At 47.3% G+C, this 16,438-nt stretch overlaps 1 protein-coding gene and 1 long non-coding RNA gene across 3 annotated transcripts in view; one reads left to right on the top strand and one right to left on the bottom strand.

Annotated features, from left to right (window-relative positions):
* Positions 1–7,300, top strand: part of LOC125942915 (uncharacterized) — a 176,086-nt gene extending 168,786 nt beyond the window's left edge. The window contains exon 3 of the long non-coding RNA XR_007465415.1: positions 7,029–7,300. This is a non-coding gene — a long non-coding RNA (uncharacterized LOC125942915). The remainder of the gene's footprint in view (positions 1–7,028) is intronic.
* The window catches only part of LOC119441336 (proteasome adapter and scaffold protein ECM29-like), a 345,050-nt gene that overhangs the window by 310,495 nt on the left and 18,117 nt on the right, over positions 1–16,438 (bottom strand). For both annotated transcript variants that reach the window (XM_037705954.2, XM_049661154.1), the window contains exon 3: positions 16,028–16,275. In XM_037705954.2, the coding sequence (XP_037561882.1) occupies positions 16,028–16,275 (248 nt within the window). The remainder of the gene's footprint in view (positions 1–16,027; positions 16,276–16,438) is intronic.

Here is a 16,438-nt window from a genome sequence, read left to right as displayed (position 1 = left end):
AGGGTAAATTTTTTTTGCCAAGTGCAACCCCCCGGGGTTGATATTGTCACGAGCAATGGGAAAGACAAAGACGTTGTAGTGGGGCTGTGTCAGAGTCTCTCTTGTCGGACTGAAACCTGCTGGAACCTGTGCGCTCTGTGCAGTCTTGACTTCACAAGCACTAGCCGCTTACTGTTAATTAAATACTCCCCGTAACAATATCTTTTATTGGAGATTTAGAATCTTCCGAGTGACCCATTACAAAAGAAATTTACCGCAACTTTTTTTATAATGACCATAAAATGAGAAAAAAAAATTTTTTTCACACGTAAACATGCATTGCTTATTCATGTATCTAGATGGGCTTGTATAACTACTTCTAATAAGATGTACTGAAATAGATATACAGTGTAGACCACTTATAACGTAAGTCGCCGGAGTCGCGAATATCCGGACTATAAGCAGTACTGCACTATAATCAAAGCAGCAATTTTCAAGGCCCGCACATATGCAAAACATCTGCACCTAGCCGCCACGCGTATGCGACAGTCGAGGAATGTGGCTAGAACGTTTGCATTCAATTTACAGTCGAACCTTGTTAATTCGAACCAAATCACGCGGTAGCGCCTCCGACCGGCATTGAGCCGGCACCCCCATAGAGTAAAAGCTTAGAGACCCCTCAATGTCGCGCGCGAACAGAACAACAAAAAAAAAAAGAAAAAGAAAATGCGGCAGAAATTTCACCCTCTCTCAAATGGCAAGGTCGCCAATTCTGCATTGCGCTGGAACATGCGTCTACGTGCCGACGTCTCAGCCACGCTACCGTAGCCACGCATAGAAAATGGCAGTGAACCCTTCTTTCTCCTTTATGCTTCCTCTACTTTCTAGTCACGTGTTGACCTTGCACGCTGCGGCTACGGCGCAGAGCGAAGCAGCGGCGCTGTCTCAGGCCGGCCAACACCCGCTTCCCGATAACGGCAGAAAACGAAACTTCGGGGAGCTGGCGCCGGGCCCGCTGTAGCGGCGGCGCCTGCACGGCGGCGGGCGCGCACGGTGACAGTCGAAAGTGACGGAGCTACGAGGGAGGGCGAGGGGAGCCACCGAAGCGGCGGAGTTGCCGAGGCAATATCCGCTTCCCTGCCGCCCTCCTCCCTCACATTCCACAGTCTTCACGTGCGCCCTTCACCGTGACGTGCCGGCGCCACCCGCTCCCTGAAGTTTCGTTTACTGCCGTTATCGTGAAGCGAGCGTTGTCCGGCCTTGGCAGTTTCGTGTCCCTCGCTCGCTATGCGCGCCGTGACATTTCACGACTCGCACTAAAGATTCTGGTTTCAGCCTCACTGGCTGTTCGTTTGCACCACGTGCCCTTTTCCTCCATTTCGTCTCTTTCTTCCTCGATCACTCCTTGGGGCGCCTGTTTGAGGGGAGCGTTCACCGTCTCCACTGACTTCCGTACTCCCGGGCAGCCGCACTGTAACCGGTATTTCGTTTCCCGCAACTGCACTATAAGCGATACGTGTATACATAGAGTGCTATGGGAAAATTAACGGAAGTCTTAAATGACCGCACTATATCCGGTCCTGCACTATAAGCGGTTACGTTATAAGTGGTCTATACTGTATTCCAATTTGGCACTTGGGCATGAAGGAATCACCGCTAGACTCACTTGCAGAAGAGCAAACTGCACGCCTGTCCATACCGTAATCGAACCGTGTATGTGAGCACACTCAAGAAAATTCTAAGGCCTGTCAGAAAAATCAATTGAGTCAGAACAGGGTTCGTACAGGTTTCCAAGGCAAAAATTCAAGGATATTCCAGGACTTTCCAGGACCTGTCACAGGTTTTTCAAGGACTCAAAGCGGTATCCAAAGTAGGATTTCTTTGCTCTAACATTTCCAGAAATGACTAGTTTTATTGCACTTACAATAAATAAATGTATATCACAAGCATAATAAAAATGTCTAGCTTTGATATCTTCTCAATATCACAACACAAAATGAACGCGTACAACAGCGCCTGAGAGTTCTCCAGTATAGGCTGGGTAAAATTCACCACAAATAGTCAAAATATTCAGCATAGGGTTATTGCACTAAGATAAAAAGAAATAAATGGGTATCCCAATGATGTTAATAATGTCCAGCCTTGATCACTTCACAAATTCACTATCCCCCCCAAAAAAAAGTTCTCAAAAGACAATGAATGCTTCCAACAGCTACTCTGACTTCTCCAGTATTAACTGGGCAAGTTTGCCAAACATTTCTAAACCATTCAGTGTAGTCTTGCTACACATCAATTATATCATAACAAATAGATGTATATTGCAATTTTGTAAAACATGTCTTCTCTTGATCATTTCTCGAGTCTGCAGTATTAAAAGTTAACACAACGAACACTCACAACAGTTGCTCAGGCTTCTGCAGTATTAGCTGCATTGGTTCATCAAACATTTCCAAAACATTCAGCATACCGTATTTTCTGGTGTATAAGACACGTTTTTTTTTTATTTTTCGTCTGTCCGTCTCATAGAATGGTGCGACCTATGTACATTTTTAACAGCGAAGCTGTTTAAGCCAGCCATAACTTGTGGTTTGTATCAAGAAACTATGAAGAAGAAAATAAACTTACTTGCCGAGGAGGGATAGAGGCTATACAGCCACGCTTACAGAGCATGCATTTATATGAACCATAAAGAAAATAAACTTACTTGCCGAGGAGGGATTCTAACCCGCGTACCTCCGCTCCCAAGGTGAGCGTCATAACCACTAGGCTATACAGCCACGCTTACAGAGCATGCATTTATATGAACCATGTGATTGCTTTCAAGCGTCGTCATCTTCGTTGTCCACAGCTTGCGCGTTCGCACGCTTGCGCTCTGCGAGGTGAAGAGGTTTTGTGTGCTATGAGAGAGAGAGACGCATTCACGGAGCGGGTCTGCTGGAACGCGCTGTCGGCATAGCAACGCGGTGTCGGTGTTGCAAGCTGCGCTATGCAACGCGCAGTGACAGCCGTAAGTCCGAGAAGCGCGAAAATAAATTATTATCAGCATGAGTAATAAGATGAAAAGTTCGCGCGCACTTCCGGAAAATACTGGGCTACGATCGCCCAGCTTCACTGTTTCAAGCGTTGCGTGGCCGAGTGCAAGGTTAAGCATTTTTTTTTTTTTTTCGGAAAAGCTGCCGTGAAAATCGGATCCGATGTTATGGCCACGTGCAGTGCGCTGGTTGACTTAATTGCAGCGGGTTCTGTGCATGCTATTGAGGTGCCGGGTTCTCGTGATCAATTTCTTGAGCACCGTGCGAGAAGGATGGAGCAGCAACGCAAGCGGCGGTAGGCCGACCGCGAGTCGATCAACCCCGAAGTCGTCGCATCTGCAGATTGCTGTCAAGATACGGCACCCGCTGCTGCGCAAACCACGCACTTGCTACGAGAGTATTGGCAGCCCCCCCCCTGTCTCCCAGGCTGCATTCCCACTTTCCTCCCTTGTGCACGATTCGGTTCACCGTCGCACGCTTTCACTTGCCAGGACGATGTTATCGCCCTTGGACTTTATACAGAACATCGCGGCAACCACGACGGCAGAAATGCGCCTGGAGTGGAAATAAATGGCACCCATACGCTTGCGCGTGACCATCGTTCATGGAGCGAAACGTCACTGTAACTTTTTTAAATCGCTTAGCGAAAGAACAGGTGCGCCTTATGCACCAGTGCGACTTACATGTTTTTTTTTTGTTTTTTTTAAAAACTGCCGTCTTGAGGGGGTTGCGTCTTATACAAAGGTGCGAATTATAGACTGGAAAATACGGTAATGTCATTGCACTTATATTATGATAAATAATATTACAACAAACTTCCACCCAAAGGCACTGAGCATCAATGGTAAAGTTGCTCTCTGCTATAGCTCTCTTTAGCTTCACTCTTCAGCTCGCGCGCAAGAGTGAAAGTGGGACAAGGCAGACCGACGGGGGAGGAGTGAAACTAACGATAGGGTGAGGAAAGCAACGTAAACACTGTCAGCCGAGCCAGCACCGAAGCGCGGCACGGGTCTCTCACTCCGTTCGTGGTTTGACATGGTGAAGCCTTTTATTTTTACCGTGCAGTTCTGCGAAACGGAACCATGTGTGCTCGCGCCAGCGTATTGTTTCTGAAATGGGGACTTTGTCAGATCGACGGCGTTCTACCACAGAAAGGAGGTTGCAATGGTGATATCAGAGTGCATTGCTCACAAAATCCAAGGATTTTCAAGGAAGGAAAAAAATTCCAGGACTTTCAAGGGCCTTGAAAACGCACTTTTCAATTTCAAGGGTTTTCAACGATTTCAAGGACCTGTACGCACCCTGTCAGAAACTTGCAGTAATCCTTCGTCCCATCTCCAACAAGGGGCAAAGTCTCAAGAAAAGAAACAGAGGCACGGTAGCATCGTTCACATACGGCACCATTGTTTGTATATGCCAGTGCCCGCCTGTGAATATAATATGTAATAGTAACCCTGTCAGAAATAAGCAAGAATCTAGTGGTGACCCTTTGAGAGATTCAAAACCAGAAGGAAATCAGTTTTTTCGAGCATGACAAATGAAAACAGCCTATGAGACGAAACGAAACTAACCACCACGTGCCCACGCATGCATGAATGCACAAGCTGTCACTGACGCACCGGTGTAATGAAGCCGTGAAATTAAACCGAAGAGACTACAGAGCGAAAAAAAATTTTTCTTATATCAACACAGGGTGGCAGCACTTGCTGGGTGACAGAAATTGGTACATTTTTCAAATATACAGGCGGAGTCATAAATATACAGCATCGACCATTTGGGAGTTATTCACTGCACAGTATATTTACATGTTTGACCCTCAAAGGGTTAAGCTGAGGAAGACAAAACATAAATATGTTATTTACTACAGCCAGATAAGACAATATACACCAGTGAGTGTCAAATTTGGCTTATTTTTGTTTTTTCTTGTTTGCAGCTGGGGAAATGCAAAACTGTCGCACATGGTAGCTACGCTGACTCAGTATCTGTTTGAAAAAATTGAAAGTGCTGTCAAATGCTGCCAGACTATTTAGCGCAGTGGCATGTATGCAGAAGCTCCCCCCCCCCCCCCCCTGTAGCTTGCCACAGAAAGTTCTCCCCAAGTAGAGCCTCCTTTATGCATACTGGAGGACAGAGGCTTCCCCCACTGATTGCCAATTACAGCTGTCTTGCATCAGCCAACTCCATCCTATGCCTGCAAGTCATAACCTAACCTCATTGCATCACCTAATGCACTGTCACTTCCTACTGCATGTCCCTTCCCTAGGCACACATTCTCCCCCAAGATGCCACCACTTAATCACTCCACCATTCACTCCTTTTAACTACAAATGTAACATCAACTACCCCATGTATGCTCTCTAATCAATACTGCCTTCTCAACACTGCTATCCCTTCCCATTCCATTGTTCGTTGTGCATTACACAGGCTCTTCTGTTTCTTTGTTAACTTCCAAGTTACAGCTCCATAGTTTAGCACTATGCCAAGAAGTCCGAACTTTAATGCCGACTTTCCACACTGTTTTGGGGCTGCAAACATCGTAAGGACTCTACCAAGCATGTGTCTTGTTTTAGTGTGCAGCCATGCCACATCTATTTTCCCGAAGAAGCGCACTGCACAGCGAAGCGGACTTACGGTCCAGCACCCAAGGAAACAAAATGCTTATTCATCATCATCATCATCATCAGCCTATATTTTATGTCCACTGCAAGACGAAGGCCTCTCCCTGCGATCTTCAATTACCCCTGTCTTGCGCTAGCGTATTCCAACTTGTGCCTGCAAATTTCCTAACTTCATCACTCCATCTGGTTTTCTGCCAATCTGCTTCCCTTCTCTTGGTATCCATTCTGTAACCCTAATGGTCTATCGGTTATCCATCCTATGCATTACATGGCCAGCCCAGCTCCACTTCTACTTAATGTCAACTAGAATATCGGCAATCCCCGTTTTTTCTCTGATCCACACCGCTCTCTTTCTGTCTCTTAACATTAGTCCTAAGATGCTTATTACTTTCGTTTAAAAAACTTTATTTTTTCTCTCTTAAAACAAAATGTGCTCGGATTAAACTTCCTCAATTACACCTTCTCTAAACTACACAATAAATTTTCCTCTATTACATGGACAATATCAAAATCACATTGCAATGTTAGTCTACTTCGACACTACTTGTTCAGTGAGTTGAACACCTTTTTTTTTCCCTTTTATCACTTGCTCTGTAACAAAAAGACATAGGCAAATGGGCTCTGTAAGGTGTGTATAACCTTTGCCTGCAAAGTTCCAAGACTGGTCAATTTTTTCTACCAAAGCGATTTCTCGAAACAGAGGGTAGATGTGTATTGCGCCATCTTTTGGGGCTAACCTGTGTTATTTGTCTTAATTGCTGCAATAGCCGCTAGATGGCAATACGTGGCAGAAAAATCCATTGCCTCTATTTCTATACAGTAGACTTCCATTATTCCGACTCCAGTTAATTAGATATTTCAGTTAATTGGATCCCAACCGAAGGTCCCAGTCAGTACCTATGCATTTCTATGGGCCCAAGCTTTCGCTACTTCGATCCTAAAATTGGCCTTAGCTGGATAATTAAAGCTTCACAAGTAAGCATGCATGCGCCTAACCCGTATGGTGAACCCAATAGCGGCCCCTCTTGTGACAGCACCTGTCTCGGTGGAGCTTAGGGGACAGTGAATGCTTGGAACACATGTCACCCTCCCATTGAAAACACCTATTTTCAGCCTGCCCTAGGAAGATTTTCAAGATATAAAGGTTGCTCACAATGTCTCATTACAGTATTCACTCGATTCTAATGTGCACGTGTTCCTTTTGCGAGTGTTTCGCATTCTTTTGCGAGTGTTTTGGTGAAGTACACTCGTCGGTACGAGAGCCACGTGGTCTGCATCCTGGGAGAGCGAGGCCTAGCACCCACGAAGCATTGGCAAGCCTGAAGCAAGTGAGTACGGAAGCCTCGTGGGTGGTCCGAATTTCTAATGTAAATAGCTTCTTCTATCTCCTTGACTTCAGAAGTCGTGGCTCTGGGAGCCGGGTGGCCGCGGGCCACAGGTGCCGCTACGGGCTGTCTGGTATTGCGACCTAGCACCGGGCGCTCCTACACTAACGGTGGACACCGTCAATTCGGATGCTCTGTGCACCGAGTGGGGTAGGACCACCTCACAGAGCTAACGTCTCCTCGCGGCTGCCTGTTCTTGTGTCTATTTTAGGTGGTGTTTTTGGATGCTAGTTGTCGTCAGGGTAGCGACATATTAGGCCTAAGGCTTTATGAAGCCGCCTGTCGCATGTGGAGGGACACAACCTGGTGGACCGTGGTGTTGAGGGGTTGCACACTGCTAACCTCATTAGTTCGCCTCGCACAAATTGAAATTACTCGTTCAACTCAATAAAGCAAGCTTTGCTCACGTGAACTTAGCATATGAATAGACGCACCAAATTTTGCTAGCAGATTTGATCATCGTACCACGTGGGCGATGCGTATGCCGAATTCCTCTCCCTTGCACTACTTTAGTGTTTGTCGAGTGCATTGGGTGTATGCAGCGTGAGCGGAGTCACCCCTGGTTTGCTGTCACCTGCACATCGTCAGCGCTGCTGCCCTGGACTACAATCGAGCTACCCCAGGCTTTGGAGATGCCTGTGGCCAGTTCGGCACAGCGATTTCGACGGCCACCTGTGTCCGGCTCGCAACCCTCGGCCCCTGGGAAAAGAGCCGGCAGTCACCAACGGCTACTGCGGCTCTCGCAAGCAGGGCGTGTCTGCACGAGCGAGGCTTGCTCGTGCCAACTTCTGCACCGCCATTTCCGGAGTTCTGGCCTGGAGTCGGGCCGTCGAGTCTGCAGAGCTGCTGCTATGACCAACGGACGCCAGCCGTGTACCCCAGAGACAATGTCGGCACGCATGTTAATTGTGGATACCGCGTGGACATCTCCTCGGCGCGGCCACTGCCGCATGTACTAACTTTTGTTCGCGACGCACGCATTGATAGACTGTGTGACATGTTTTGCCAGAGTATGTATAGTGATTTAAGGTTGTGGGGATGTGGGGATGCGTGACTCTCACGCGTCTCCTGTAATCCGGCTTCACCGCGTGGCTTTACGATCGGTGTGGTTGTGGCGCATTGGGAGAGATGGCACTAGTGTTGTGCGCTAACGCCACCTAGCGGCGGGAAACTTTCTTGGAAGTGGGGTCGGTGAGCGATGCGGACATTCCGCGCGTGCGCCGATCCACGCTTCGCGAGACCGTCTCGCGAGGTTAGGAGCAGGGCACCGGTATGGACGAACTCGGACCGTTCGCGTGACCGTTCGCGTGAACGATTAGGCATTGGTGTGATTAGGCATTGGCATATTCGCTCACTATCCAGTCGCGGTGAGTTGGACTTCCTTGATTTACAATATCACGTGCCCATGTGAATGTTCTATGCATAGTAATTCGGCTAGCGTGCATTAGTGTATGAAAGAAGCAATAAATGCCCTTTTGATTGTTTGCACTACTGTGTTGTCGTTCCTTTGTCCCAAGAGCACGTGTGAGTCCCCACAAGCCTTGCACATTTTTCTTGCTAAAAGATCAAGTGCACGTTAGATTTCTGCTGTGTTTAGGCACTTTAATGTCGTTTCCACATCAATTTTCTACTTTGGACACACGGCAAGCAGTCAAGCATTTGATTCATGGCATGTTAGATTCAGGCAAATACTGCCAAATTAATCAAATGTGTGTTTAGTCTTTTTTTATGTTTGTTTAATTCAAAACGTCAGATTGTTTATTCAATTTTGTTCGTCTCGCAGGGTCAAATAAATGAAAGTCGACTGTACTCTGTTTCATATTTAGCGTGCAACCCTATAGAAGCTGTGCAAGAAGATAAGTCACCAAAATTTATCAGTCCGGACATTTTCTCTATGCTTCACTGCACGCCAATAGCGTTTGCTCGCCAAGGATGCACACGAGGCTGCCACAACAAACTATGAATAAACAATTTAAAAAGAGAAACAACGACAGGGAAATTGATCTAACAGATGTATTTGCAGCCGCAAGTATACAGTTGGTTCCTATCTAAGGAATTTTTTTTTGTTTTTGTAGCGAGTGCTACATTGGCCGTATTCTCGCCGTTTCGCTGTGGCCGGTGGCCACACTGCGAGCTGAGCCATTGCTACAACAACCGCCGCAGCTGGCAGTGCCACTCGCCACGCCATCTGGAATGACGTCAGAGGAGGAGCCGGTGAAACCACGTTCCAACAACAGAGGAGGAGCCGACATTGCATCGTATATATAGAAGGGGCGACTTGGTGGGATTCGTCGGCAGATATGGAAAGTGAGTCGGAGAGACTGAAAGAAGCCAGGCTTCGTCGTGAGAACGAAAGAGGCGGCAGCGAGCCGAGGAGACGAAGGAAGAACGAGCCGCATGCCTTGAGAAGCGTCGTAAGTACAAAACGGCCAGGCGAGTGGATTCAGATGAGGATAGCGCCCGAAACGTGTTCAAATCACTAGACGACAACCCCTTATCCTCCCGTCTCACCGACCATCAGGCCGTCTTTGTGGCAATTGAGAAGCAACAAGATGAGGACTTTCAAAATAAATGCGTTACACTAACCGTAGAGAGAACCAAGCTAAACAATAAGATTCACCGTACCTCTCGATACGAACACCCAGGCATAACTGAGTTAAGCCACAGCCAATTGTTTTTTTCACATACAGTTTAACCCACTTACAACGATACCGGTTTTAACACTATATTGGTAATAACAATGAGAAGCTGCTGCACCATTAACTTTTGTATGTTTTCTATGGTGAAATAAACCACTTTTTACGATACCCCCATTCCGCATTTCTGCAATTTGAGCCGTTGCAAGTCGAGCCGCCACACGCTGTTTTCCAGCCTTCTCAGCATCGCCAGCTTCACACACCTTTCTCCCGTTGCCTTTCCACCCCTCCAAACATAAATGGGCTGCTGTGCCCAGCTCTACATCCCGCCACCCTTGGAAAAACCCGAATGGACTGTGCCAACAGTGCTGATAACCCTGATAGTACTGGGCGCTGCTCCGAGATTGCTGGGATTGCTCGCCGGCCCCTTATTCTGTGCAGTCGGATTAAGTCGCTCATGCTCGTCTTTGTTGGTTGGATCGAAGTCATTCCGGGCCACACGGTTTCTCAGCCTCGTTTGACTCGCCGCCGAAATGAAAGACGGCTGATCGGCCCACTAATCATCGGCAATGAACAATGTTGCCGGTGAAAAGAAATCGCACTGCTGTAGATTCAGAAACAAAGTACGTCTAACCAATGAAGCGACCATGAGGAACATGCTTGCATCGGATAGCTACGGCGACAGTGGCGGTGACGACAGCAGCGATGACGAAGTAGGGCAGGCTGCCTCAAAGTTGTCCTCGCCAGAGGTCCTGCAGATGACTCAGTCCCTCCGGGGCTTCGTTATCGCGAAGGACCTTCGTCAGAGAAGGATGTCGACTAGCTTCGCGTAAAGCAAGCAAAGGTGACAGGCATGGAGTTTTCTCGTGCAAGCCAGTGAGAAGTACGTGGCGAGATGCTTGTGGTGATCACGCCCTAGCGTTTCTTCTGGATTTCACAAGCTGATAGACTGCCGCAGCAACCTTCTCGCATTTTTTAAAAGGCCACTTTGGGAGGCTGCCAAAGCAATGCCTCGGCGGAGCTCGCATGTCACTTGCCGCCTGTGACCCCGCTTAGCAGTTGTTATAGCAGTGCCATTCTTGAACGCCGACAGCCGCGGCTTGTTACACACAACTGGAGCGCATAGGAAGCAGAGTTAAACAGTTAAACGAGTCAACACAATCAGCAGCCGGACGGAGGAAGGTAGTGGGGAGGGGCACTGGCCTCCCCAAACAGAACTTAAGTAAGGCATCAATAAGTGCGGGAAAGTACAAGGGCTACGAAAGTTTTAGGAGAGTACTTGAAAAATCACACTTAAGTATCACTTTCGAAAGTAACACTTTTCGGGTCAAGTACGTCATCTGCTGTCGAGAATACGAAAATTTACGTGTACGATCAGTTCAATCGTAAAAAAAATAATTTTTGCAGCAGAGCAATGCGGATATAAATGTTGCTGTGCTTGCACGTGCATTCTGCTGAGTAAAATACAAATAACTATTCGGTTTTAGCGCTTTACTCAAACTCGTCTGGCCACAAGTTCACATTGGTTCTCACAGCCACTGTGGTTGTGTGTGTCGCCATCCTGACTTTTTTTGGTTTTGTTGCTGAAAACGTGCGGTGTTTTTGCGTAGAGAGGGTGTGTGTTGTGTTTTCAACCCGCGCGGATGGTGGAAAAAAAGAAAACAAGCTTTTCCAAAGAAGAACGCGCCGTGCTCCTGGAGCTCGTTTTACACATTAGTTAAATTAATTTAATTACCTAAACATTAAAGAGGTCCCCTGTGATAACCTGAAAGGTTCCGGCACCGTAGAATTGCTGCATGATCAGAAGCTGGAGCAACGGCAGCATGGGCTGATCGTGTTCGTTGTCTTTTGGGGCCAGTGGCACCATTTCCAACAGCCGTGGCAGCGCTTGCTTGGAAAAGCGGTACCGCCACGAGAATTACGCGTCATTGTATACTTCCATGGGATTCTGTCGATCCCTAAGCCGTGGCCATAGAGGCGGCGCGTATCGGTATGCCTCATCCTCCATAATATCGTGCACACGTCCGGCGAAATCGGCAAAGTCGGCAAGGCTGCTGTAGCAGTCGGCCATCTTGCTTGCTAGGCGAGAGTAGCGAAAGTCGCACTTAAGGTTGCCAATGGCTGTACTTTACTTTTCGGCACTCAAGTGTCGAATAAAGTTTACCTTAAATGCAAGATTTGTCTACGAAATGTGTTAAGCATCGACCGGCTACTTAAGTCATAAGTTAACGGTAAGTTCCATTTGTGAATGCGGGCCTTTTGTGAATGCTAGTTTTTTTTTTTTTTTTTACCAACCAGAGGTACTCAAAAAAAAGCAGGTTTATTGCCCAGCATAATGCAGTATGTTTTGCTGCATAACACAGCTGCACTCTGCAGTGAACCTGACTTGAAGAACCGACAACAGCAATTTTGGGGGATTCGAATATTTCAAATAGTAAATGTGTCTTTCGAATCGAATTGAATACAACAGCATTTGAATCAAATATTCCAAGTTTTAAATATTCGCAGACCACTAATTTTTGGTTTAGAGTACTCGAGCACAAACGTAAAGAAGGCACTAAATGACAGGGCACCGTCTGATGCCTCATGCCAAACAAGTCTAAGCCAAGACTGTCTAGCAACCATCCCGTCTAGAATTTCTAGGCGGATGTGTCTCTTCACGCCCACGAACACCAGAATCACCAAACAATCACAGATTTTAAATGCACCATGCACTCATAACTAGCTTTTCCTGTGAGTGTACAGGAAGCGATAGCTCATTGTAACAGTTACTGGAGATCAGTGATGACAAGAGCATAACCCTCAGGACAATTTACTCTAAAGCAAGATCCACGGGTGCCTCCATGTTTGTCATTGGTATAGAGTATATAAACATTACATATGTTAAGCTCTCCAAATAACATACGGCAACATAGCGTATGTAAACCACAGAAACCCAATAACGTACGGAGAACGTACAGTGAGGGCAATGCTATTTATGTACATAAAGCATTTGCATTTGCTTGCGAGTGCTATTGTAAATCTATTAGTGCAGGCATGAGTGTTCCAAGTGACACAAGAGCTTCGGGGAGAACATCAGTGGAAGGTGACAGAAGGCAGTGACACCTTTCAACTTCACGGAATGAATGAAGACAATGCGGCTCTGATCAGGAAAATCGTACAGTAATCGTACCGTTACAGTCTGCATGCTATCAGATAACTTCGACATCAGTAAGACGATATGCCACAAAACTTTGTGAGAACTTGGGGAAACAAAAGCTGAATGTTATCTTATGCTGAACTCCCTCACACAAAACCAGGAGGACAGGCGAACATCAGTTTGTGACGATTTTCTCTTGGAGGCACACAAGGATGCTAAAGTGTAAACAGCATCATTGCTGAAGACGAAACTTGGTGCTTTCAATACAAGCCTCAAACAAAACTGCAGAGTGCCAAATGGTGGTTCATGGGCTCTCTGCCATCAAATTCGTCCCACAAGGAAGATGACGAATCAAGAGCGTTATATCGGTGTGGGTAAACCTGCATGTGTGATGCACTACGTGGTCACCCTGACCTATGGGCATCTTGACAATGGAGTCCTTGGCATGATAACGCAAGGCCACACACTGCCCTGAGCGTCACACAATTTCTTGCCAAGCACTACCTGTTCTTCAGCATTTACAATAGTCCCCTGACTTCCCCCTACAGAATTTCTGTTGTTTCAACGTATGAAGAGAGCTCTAAAAGGATGCTGGATGGGGAGCGTTAAGGCCATTCAAGACACTACACTAAAGGAACTGCCAGCCATGTGAAAAGCAGTTTTCTCTAACTGCTTCCAAAACCTCAAGAAGCATTGGAAGCTGTTTATAGACTGCAAGCGAGACTACTTCAAGGGGGAGCTGCACAGATGATCTACAATCGCCAACCAACAATTTGAACTCAACAGGGACGACCAAAACCTCCAAATAATCGGGAGTCTGAAATACCAGATTCACCAGAAAATAAGTGACTTTGTTTCACAACTGGCAAAAAAAGGTGTGCTGTATTCTCAGATCGTCACTTTCTGGGATACTTTCAATTTCGTGTGGCTCATGAAAGATGCCGATGCCGATGCGCATGACGCGTCGGCATGTAACAGAGACAGTATTCTTGGCACAGTGCCAAGGCCACTATTTTATCACATTGTGGAAATGCTGTCACCTATCAATGCTTCCGATGCTAATCACGTGAAGTATCACGAAAGTGAAAGTATCTTTGTAAGTGATCGTCTAAAAATACAGCCTACGTTTGTCAACGCATTTGAGTGCTCATTTGCTTGCCGTTAGCCTAGACAGTCTGTGGCTGCGATTTCCTTGAGATGCCTCTGTCGTTTCTTCAGTGGTCAGAGCAACACTCCACCTGCATTATCAATGGGATCAGCAGGCCACGAACGGTGGGCATAAGAGCAGAATTGAACGCACACGGCAAATCGCAAAAATCGCAAATGCAGCCTTTTACAACTTACTGGCTTGGCTTTGTCCTGTGGTTTGAGCACAGTCAACGAGAACTATAAAAAAAAAATCCGAGGACACCTAAGCACTTCCTATAGGTTGTGAATGCAAAAGCATGAATGTCCAATTGAACGCCGCTGAGCGGTGCTACAAGTCACGAGCAAGCAAGCACGTTGAGACGCTTGGCACGATTCGATTTCGCATTACCAAGGTGTAATTAGAACTCAGGCGAGAGCTTTGGCAAACAAGGAACTCACGAATAATACAGGCTTTCAAGAGGGTCACGGGGAGTTGCGGTGATGCACTCCCCCCTAATGCAATACCGTGGCAACAGATGTTCCCTTTCACCCTCTGCTCCATAGAGGTGCACTCGTAACGTGCCGTCGCAGCCAAAGGGAATTTACCTGCCGTTTCGCTGCTACAGACAGCGGACGCCGGCTTTCTCACTCAATGAGCCATTTGACATTTTTGCTTCAAAATAGAGCGACTAGGTTATTGCTACTTTCGATTTCAATGAGGTGCCAGTGACATAGCGAACGACCATGCCAGCAACGTATCAAAATGAAATTATTTCTATTTCTGTTTGACTCAGTGGCCAACTTGGAACCCAGTAGTGCAGTCAGCGTCAGAATTATTGCATGGCATGCTGTAAGCTATCCGTAATTTCAATCGCCTTCACATATTAAGTCTATGGTGCCGGTGGTGGTGTGCGGAGCTATCGGAACAATCAACCATGTCCGAATCAGTGATGTCCGAATTAGCAGTCAGCGACTGTAAACAATGAATGCCCTTTTTTTTTCTTTTTTTTAATTCTGTCTCAGAACTTACACACAGCGGTTGTAGATTTTTTAATATTGGAGGGATGCGAGTGTGGCTCGAGACGACAGACACAAGTGACGCACGCGTCCAGAAAAAAAAAAAAATACCAATGCACTATTTTTGCTACCTTAGAGCTCCAGCACTTCACCTGTTCCACACAGTATGCAATAACAGTTCTTCGATACTGAAAAATGGGAGAGGGCAGCTTGGCTGCATTTGCGGAAAAAAAAGACTTAATTTTTGCCAAAAGTAATTTACAAAGAGCAACTTAGCGATAATATGACGGTCTATAATTTTTTAGGAAGAAATCGGAGATGGTGGAGTTAAAGCCCCTATATATAAAAAGTAGCGCCATCCGCTTCCCTCCTCCTCCGTTCCGCTGTCGCGCTCGGCGCGGCCAGCGAGATCGAGGCACGATATCGACAGTGGCGCCGCGTACGTCAGGCCTGCCGTGGCAGACGACAGCTAACGCGCTACCAGAGGAAATCCGCGAAAAACTTGGATCGCGCCCTGCGGAGCCGTTATTGAGGTGCGATTTTGCTTCGTCAGTCAGTAACTGGCCTTAATAATGCCATTTTGGAAGTAGCAACGTGACGATGCGAGACGGCGCAAATACCAAGTGTGCAGCAAGCGTTTACGCTCGCCGGATGGTAAACAAAAAAAGCATTTAGCCCGCGCCTTGTCGGTTGCGGCAACTTCAGGCGCAGCAGCATGCCATCACAACAAAGTTCTTGTCCCTAACACGTTTGATCCCTTTGTGCTTACAGCACTTTCGTCGCACGGGCCCGAGAATGGCGGTCGGAGCGCACTGGAAAGAAAAAAATATACAGAAGCGCAACGCGTGCTTCCATGTGACACGAATTGGCCAATGGGGGAGCGGAGAAGGCTGGGGCGACAGAAGGAGGCGAGGAGGAACTGCCGGGGTGAGCGCGGTGGCGGCATCATCTAAGAATGGCGCTACTTTATATTATAGGGGCTTTAGGTGGAGTGCGACGTCAGCGACATCTGGTGTGCACTGCGTTTGAGTGAAAGAAATATCTGTGCAGAGTAGCAGCGGCCAGTAAACCCAGTGGCAATAATATGGCTCACTCATCCTGGTGCTGCTGGGGCCTGTTGGGTGTGAGGCACTCCATGAGGCGGGGCAGCAGTTCCACCTGCTGGCATGGGGGCAGGCGGGGAAAGCCCATGCGCAGGTACACCAGGGCAAAGTTGACAAAGAATGAGGACTGCTGGCCACCAGCAGAAGCTCCATAATGAGTCAGCAGGGCCTCTACGGGCAGCTGCACCTGTGGGCGCGACTTAAGCCGCTTGTTCACGTGCACCAGCAACTCCATCACCTGCACACACCCGTCACAACTGAACATGCGCAGGCGCTTATGTCGAACTAAGCCATTTCCAAACTATCCATAGTACAATAACTCAACACTGCAAGCTCCGAGTTTCAGCCTTGTTAGTACGACATCATTTCCTATGCACTTGTGCATATTTCCTGTGCTGTCT

The sequence above is a fragment of the Dermacentor silvarum genome, chromosome 2, assembly GCF_013339745.2.
Source record: "Dermacentor silvarum isolate Dsil-2018 chromosome 2, BIME_Dsil_1.4, whole genome shotgun sequence".
NCBI classification, from domain to species: Eukaryota; Metazoa; Arthropoda; class Arachnida; order Ixodida; family Ixodidae; genus Dermacentor; species Dermacentor silvarum.
This window is presented reverse-complemented; position numbering and strand designations above follow the sequence as displayed.